The 7,890-nt window shown below is 41.6% G+C and overlaps 1 protein-coding gene across 1 annotated transcript; it reads right to left on the bottom strand.

The window, feature by feature from the left end:
- Positions 1 to 5,072: 5,072 nt before the first annotated feature.
- On the bottom strand, positions 5,073 to 7,622 carry LOC134297947 (claudin-4-like). The gene is made up of 2 exons (XM_062976970.1): positions 7,601 to 7,622; positions 5,073 to 5,933 (listed from the first exon to the last, which is right to left on the bottom strand). Exons 1-2 carry the CDS (start codon positions 7,620 to 7,622, stop codon positions 5,272 to 5,274), a joined length of 684 nt encoding a protein of 227 aa, XP_062833040.1. The 3' UTR covers positions 5,073 to 5,271.
- Between the last annotated feature and the right edge of the window lie 268 nt (positions 7,623 to 7,890).

Below are 7,890 nucleotides of genomic sequence, written 5' to 3' on the forward strand. Positions count from 1 at the left end.
TGTTCAGTAGTGGAACTCTCTGCCCCGCAGTGTGGTGGAAGTTCCTTCTTTGGAGGCTTTTAAGCAGAGGCTGGATGGCCATCTGTTGGGGGTGCTTTGAATGCAATTTTCCTGCTCTTGGCAGGGGGTTGGACTGGATGGCCCATGAGGTCTCTTCCAACTCTATGATTCTATGATCCTATGGAAATGTGAGGTTTGCAGTTTGAGTAGAGTTAAAATTCTGAGTCAGAGATTCTGAGTCACTGGATGCAGCCATGACAACTAAAATGAAATTGTAGTGGTATAACTGTGTAGTGTGAAAGAGAGGCAAAGGTCCATGGATTTTCCATGCATCATGGCTAATCCATGGGCTCCTGGTGGAGGCATGGAGAACCCATTGCCTTACCCCTCTTTCCATGTGGGGAATCTTCACTGCCCAGCTTCCCTCCATCGTTGGTAAGGCAACACAGGAAGGCTCCTGCATTGCCGTCGCAACATTGTACACCACTTGCTCTCTCCTTTCGGCACATAGCCCAGCTGGAAGTCCCTTTGTGTTGTCTAGTGGGCTATGTGCAAGCAGCATATGTTGGGCAAAACGGCCTGTGTGATGAGGTAGAAAGTACCATTCATGGGTCTCCATTGTAAAAAGCAGTGATTTTTAAATTAGTTAAACAGTCCATTTCAATGTACATTTATTCAGGGATAAGTCAAGCTATATTCAGTGAGTATACTCTGAGGACAAGATGTTTAAGACTGCAACACATGGCTGGAATTTTATGTATGCAAACCTGTCTGATAGTAACTCCTATGAAATCTACTCGCAAGAGATACTGCATGTAATTGAACTACAAGTGAATTTCATCCCTGCTAAAGTCATAATGCAGTAACTTTAAGTTACATCATGTGTATTTACTGACCTTTAATGCCATAGTCACTCTTCTAGAACATGGGTTTGAACTCATAGAAGTGGGAATATACATGCATTTTAAAAACAGAAGGTCCTGCATTTTTGTTCTAAGAAATTTTCCTTTCTGCTGTCTATTAAATTATTGCAAGTGTCAGTACTGTGAATGAACATACCCTAGTTCATTTTAATACTGTCTTATGCAGTTTATTTATGGTAAAGCAGAGGATTAGCACTACTAGAGGTTCAAATAATTTGACGTCAAGTGAAAACTCATGACAGCGTTAATTTTAATTATCCCATTTTTATTCTAGGAAACCTTCTTTTAATAATTGATGGAAAGTATGTGTTGCTGCCACTGTTCATTGTTTAATTACATTTCTGATCAAACACATTAATGGGGGGAAACCTAATAAATCATGCAAGAGCATAACGAAGTACTTAATTAGTATGTGTTGCATTGATTGATGGTAATAGAAAACTACAGCAATCTTAAGAAGGTACTTGAGTTTGACCACGGTTGTATTACAAGGACACCTTCAACCAAGTTTATTACTTGAACAGAAACAAAAGATAGAAACTCCTCTTGGTTGTAGTATTATGAAATCCTTGCATATTTTTCTGCTATTTCTGCATTCTGCTTTCTATGTAAAAATTAGATTTAAAAAAATGTTCAGATCTAATGATGTAGGGCTGCATCCAAAGTTATTCTTAGCTAGAGTAGATCAATTGAAATTAATAACAGTACACTTAGGCAGGATCCATATTGGCATATAATACAGTTTGACTGGGACGGGAATTGTGTCACTTTTACAGTTGAACTGGAGAATCAAACTTCCTTGGCCATCAGAACCAAAGGTGCAGCATGCTGGCTGTTACAGTCCTGGAATAGGAACTGTGGTGGCGCAATGGGTTAAACCCTTGTGCCAGCTGAACTACTGACCTGAAGGTTGGCAGTTCGAATCTGCAAGACGGGATGAGCTCCCGTTTGTCAGCCCTAGCTTCTCATGTGGGGACATGAGAAAAGCCTCCCAGCAGGATGGTAACACATTCAGGCATCCCGTGGGCAATGTCCTTGCAAAAGCTGATTCTCTCACACCAGAAGCAACTTGCAGTATGTTCGCTTCTGACACGATAAATAAAAAGTCCTGGAATAGCTGGAAGGAGATATAATTCCCACTCCTGATTGTGGGAAAGGAATGTGAGAAAGATGCAGCCCACAACTTCATCATTGTTTTTGATTATAGGCAGACACTCCTTTTTCATCAAATGTATTTTCTAAAAAAAATATTTTAGAAGATAAGTACAAACAGACTTGTTTGAAATAATATTTGATGGCTGGGTAAAATTTAACAGGGAAAATGGGAAGTATGATGAGAGAAAGAATGAAAACAAGGAAAAATTTAAACATTGTGGTAGATGCCAGACTAAACATGAGTCAATAATTTGATTCTCTTACACAGTTACCATTCATTTCTCAGTGTTTTGTGAAAAGAAATACCTAATGCCCAACAGACAGGGTGCTTTAACAGCCTGCACAATATTTTAGGACTGATGCAATATTTATTTTATTATTTATTTACAGTATTTATACCCCACCCTTCTCACTGCAAAGGAGACTCAGAGCGGCTTTACAGAACGCATATACAGCAAACATTCTATGCCGATTATACAGTTAACAAAGACAGACAACACAGAAGAGGTAAAGGCAGTTTTTTCCCATCTTATTTCTGGCATCTTGGAGACTGTGCTTGACTCTGGCCACAGGGGGTGCTGACACTCCATTTTCCATGCCGAGGAGCTTCCTTCGATGTCCTTAGGTAAAGGTAAAGGTTCCCCCTGACATTAAGTCTAGTCTTGTCTGACTGTGGGGGTTGGTGCTCATCTCAATTTCTAAGCCGAAGAGCCAGCGTTGTCTGTAGACACCTCCAAGGTCATTGGCCGGCATGACTGCATGGAGCACTGTTACCTTCCTACCAGAGCCTACTTATTGATCTGTTCACATTTGCATGTTTTCAAACTGCTAGGTTGGCAGGAGCTGGGTCTAACAGCGGGAGCTCACCCCACTCCCTGGATTCGAACCACCAACCTTTCAGTCAGCAAGTTCAGCAACTCAGCAGTTTAACCCGCTGTGTCACCAGGGGGCCCTTAAAGGCGCCTTTTTATTACCACCTCACTAAAAGCGGTACCTATCTATCTACTCACATTTCTGCTTTTGACCCTGCTAGGTGGGCAGGTGAGCTGGGGTTAACAGCGGGTGCTCACCCCAACCCGGGCTTGAACTGCTGACATTTTGATCATCAGGATCTTTCCACAGCATAGTAGTTTAGCCTGTTGTGCTAAGCCTGGCCCCCCAATAAGCATCTCCCAACCCCAGTGGGAAAAAAACTGTGATAGGATCATCTTAGGGTTACCATATGCTAGAAATGACTTGAAGGCATACAACAACAACTAACATGCTTCAGTTAAGGAATTGGCTAGTGATAAGACGCAGAGATTTTCTTCTAGGGGTCAAAGCCCTGAGTACCCTATGGGTGAGAAGGGCAGGATATAAGTATTGTAATAAATAATAAAATAAATAGTTTGATCAAGCTTAAATCCATTCTAATTGTATAAAGGGTAGACCTAGATCATGTTTTTTGGCCCTGTGTCTTTTATTTGTTTGATGAAATGAATGAAAGTTGACTTCATGTTTCCATTGTCGAAGCCAAATATGATCAGGAACTGCACAGCATTTCATCATTTATTTAGAAGTTTAAGAAATGCTAAATTAGAACAATGAAGAATTATGACAGAACTGTTCTCCAAATTATTTTTTGAAAAGGACAAATTATGCCATCAAAAGAGTTCTCTTCATGAGGCATCTAATGAACAATATGTGCAAAGATGCCATGCAGTCAGAATATATATCAATCAGATTACTTACAAATATTTGAAAGCCAAAGTACATATTGACTGGGTGCCAAAAGGCTGAGATATAGGGAGGGAAGTAATGCTGCTTTTCAAATGCACAGCTATGCTTGCCAAATACATTTAAACAACAACAACCCCAACAGTTAAATTCAGCTGAAATAAAGAATGGATCTTAAGCAGAGGTAGAAAACGGTAAATGGAAAATATTAATGCTCCTGCCTCTGGGTTATGTTAGGCAGGGGTCCCCAAACTATGGTCCACAGGCCACATGCAGCCCATCAAAGCCATTTATTCAGCCCCCTTCTCCTCCGCCAAGGAAGGCGCATGTGGTGCAAAGGAGGAGGAGGGAAAGGTGCGCACCTTTCCCTCCTCCCTTGCCCCATGCGCAACTTTCCTGCTGCCACCGAGGAAGGCACACACAGGGCAAGCAAGGAGGGAAAGGGAAGGAAGGAGGGAAGCCTTTCCCACCTTCTCCCTCGTCCAGTCTGCGCCTTCTAAAGCTTTGCTTGTTTAGAATGGTATTTTAATTATTATTTAATTAATAATTATTAAGGGGTATTTTGCTAGTGGTTTTGGTGCACAAAGGCAGAAGGGTTGGACTAAATGGCCCAAGGAGTCTCTGCCAATCCTCTTTATTATTATTATTATTATTATTATTATTATTATTATTATTATTACTATTAACATTGAGGCTGGGTGGCCATCTGTCAGGGGTGCTTTGCTTGTGCTTTTGGTGCACAAAGGCAGAAGGGGGTTGCTTTGAACAGGATTATCTGAGTCCACACTGCCTTATAATACCGTTCAATGTGGATTTTATACAACTGTGTGGAAGGGGGCTTTCTTACAGTAATTTAGGTTTGTCTTTATTTGCACTAATTTGCTTTTAATTGCTGCAGAGGAGCCAAAGCGTTAAAGCTACAGCCTAGGAAAGATATACATTTGGACTATAATTTCCAGAATCCCTGAGGCAGAGTGACCAATGGCCATGGTTGACCAAGGAACCTGGAAGTCAAGGTTGGAAAAAGTATCATGTCCAAGTGCTGAGTCTAAGGTACAGTCTCAGCTTTAGAGGGAAAGTTGATAGGTTTGGCCTGTGTTGTCTGGAAATGGCTTGTGTAACTCTACCTTCTTCTCCAGTTCCATCCTGCTGTGGCAGACAACAAAGGAGCAAGAGTTTTGTGGTGTGGAAAGCATGAAAGGCACTAAATATTAATACTCATTCCTTGCAAAGAGTGGTCTAAAGGATAAGCACTTGGCCACTGTTTAGGAATCTCAATGATCTCTCTTACACTCACTTGAAAAAACAAAACAAAATAAAGCCACAATGAATTTTAAATTTATTGAGTGAAAACCATTCATTTAAACATATTTAGAACACAGCGTGAAAACAGAAAGAGTTCAATATAATTTTTGGTATCAGCACACAATAAAAACAGCTAGTCTTTAAAATATTTACACCCCTGCATATATGCCTTTTAAAGATTAAAAAGTTGTTCTTCAGATCTGTATTTCTCAAGAGATATGGCTGATCCACACCGGGGACAGGGTTCAGTGTCAGCACTGGTTGGTTGCTTCGGCATGACCATAATTATTGGAGGGGCTCTTCTGGACCTAAACCAACATTTCTCACTGAGAATCAAGATTGAACTTGTTAGCTGGAACCCTGAAGCCGAAATTCCCACATAAATGGCAAAGCCAACATTTTGCTCATATGGAAGAACAGGAAGCTGAAAATAATCAGGGAAATTAATACTGTCATTAACCAATACAGAATACATATTCCACAAAAGTGGGATAAGGATGATGAAACTAGTCAGGAAATTGAGAACTCCCCCAATGCAGAAAAAATTTATCAACACATTTTTTGGTTTTCCTTTGTGGAAAAGTTTCCATAAGGCAAACGACAGGAAAGATAGAGCTAAGGATGCTACTATAAAAACTAAAGACATTAGGTCCTGTGCCAAAAAAATTTCCATCGGGAGGGACAAATGTTCGTCCAGGAACTCCAGACATTGTTTTCTGGAATCCCCATCAGGAGTATGTTCCATGAAGCAGACTCCCCAGATCCCAATCCAGATTTTCTCAGTGCTGGTGCCAGGCTTAAGATGCCATACCCTCCATTCCTCTGCTTCTATTGCTCCATCCAATCGCCGCAAAGGTGAAGCCAATCAAACGGATGTAGGCCAGATGAATGAGCTGTGCAGCATCTGGAAAGTTTCCGTCAGCCAAGCCTAATTTTCGTTTTAGCCACTTCTCCATGCTGAGAAATCTGTGGAAACAAGAAACAAAGCAACCTGTATTTATTAAGTTATGCACATGCAAATTATCTCACATGAGAACCTCCCCTGTGTTTGGGAGAAATTGTGATACATAGGTAAAACCCTTCTCCTGGTTTAAAAAGAAAACCTTTTTTCTATGACAAATGGCCCTACTTGATCCACAGAAATGGAGAACCTGCTGTAACACATCTCAAGATTAATTTTTCCTGTTGACATTTTGTCTGTTGGCATGAGTGGACTAGAGGAGGGCAAAGAAAGTGAGGTGTGATCTAAACAACACAGAAGTGCTCCTGGTCAGTCACAAGGCAGGCCAGGGAATAGGGACCGGACATGTGCCGGATGGGATTCAGCCACGTGATAGATATCAACAAAGAATGGCTTCTCTGGCTCTTTCAAATGAGTTTCTCACCTGAAACACAAGATTCAAATGCAGCTGGAGATGTCTAAAGAAGAAGACCAAAATATGGTCCAGGCTCTTGGAGACGCAAGAGTTGAACTTGGCTTGCGATTTGTCCAAGATGCATCTAAACAACAGACCAACTGCATTGATCTTTGAATGGGGTGCCGTGGAAACCGCTCTTTCAAGTTCTAAAACCGTTTAGAATGTTGTCCATAACTGAAAAACTTGATATCAAAAGATCAAAGGCAGATTCCCCCCTGGACATTGGGGCCTTTGCAGGGGTAGGGGCTTCTGGTCCCCAGACACTTAGGAGTAGTTCTCCCTTAACACCAGGCAGACAAGGAGGGAGTGATGGGAATGGTAGTTTAAAAGCACAGGAGCCCTGACCTGATGTATTGCTTCATGGTCACTCCAGATCTAACAATCTCCTATGTCACCTTTAACAGTGAATAAAAAATCGCATGCAAATGCAGCTGTCCCATGTAGTTGCTAATTTAGCAAATACATTATTTGAACCAAGACAAGCACAGCCATGGGTGCTACAGGCAAGTGGACAGTTTTGCTCGCCTCCCTGTACAGAGGCTTAGGAAAATTGGCTTGACACACACACACTTAGGTCCCATCTGCACTGCCATATAAAGTCCAGTTTATCTGCTTTGAACTAGATTATATGGCAGTGGAGACTCATATAATCCATTTCAAAGTAGATAATCTGGATTATCTGATTTGTTAGTCTGGATCATAAGGTAGCATAGAAGGGGCCTGAGGCTGGCCACATGTAGAAGATAGGACTAAGGATCACTCCCATTGACCTTCACTAAAGTCATACAATATTGGGTCACGAGCCATGCTGCACTGCTTCACAGGATCACTGGTCACGATGTTTTAAAATTATTATGTGTTTGTTTCTGTTTTAGTAATGCTGTAACCCACCTCGAGCTGCTGCTGTTGTTGTTGTTTGTATTAATTACAGGGCTGGAGTCTCGTTTGTTTTGGCTACAGGGCTGACATGGGGTGAAGCTGAATTTTTGGCAGGCCTTTCCCTCTTTCTTCCTTTCCTTTCCTGTTCCAGTGGATGGTGAGGTTCTTATTACAACACTTTCGCCAGTCAGCAATTTACCCTACCATTGTGACTCTTCTTGCCCATGGTGATTTTGACATGATTTTCCCATGAATTTCATGGGCCATCCAGTCCAACCCCCTGTCAAGAAGCAGGAAAATTGCATCCAAATCACCCCCAACAGATGGCCATCCAGCCTCTGCTTAAAAGCCTCCAAAGAAGGAGCCCCCACCACACTCCGGAGCAGAGAGTTCCTCTGCTGAACAGCTCTAATTATTGTCAAAACAGCAATGTCTAAATGCACTCTGCTCCCTCTCTTTTCTATTTTTACCTCAGGAAAAATAGAAATTGAAGT

This window comes from Anolis carolinensis, chromosome 3 (assembly GCF_035594765.1).
Source record: "Anolis carolinensis isolate JA03-04 chromosome 3, rAnoCar3.1.pri, whole genome shotgun sequence".
Lineage (NCBI taxonomy): Eukaryota > Metazoa > Chordata > Lepidosauria > Squamata > Dactyloidae > Anolis > Anolis carolinensis.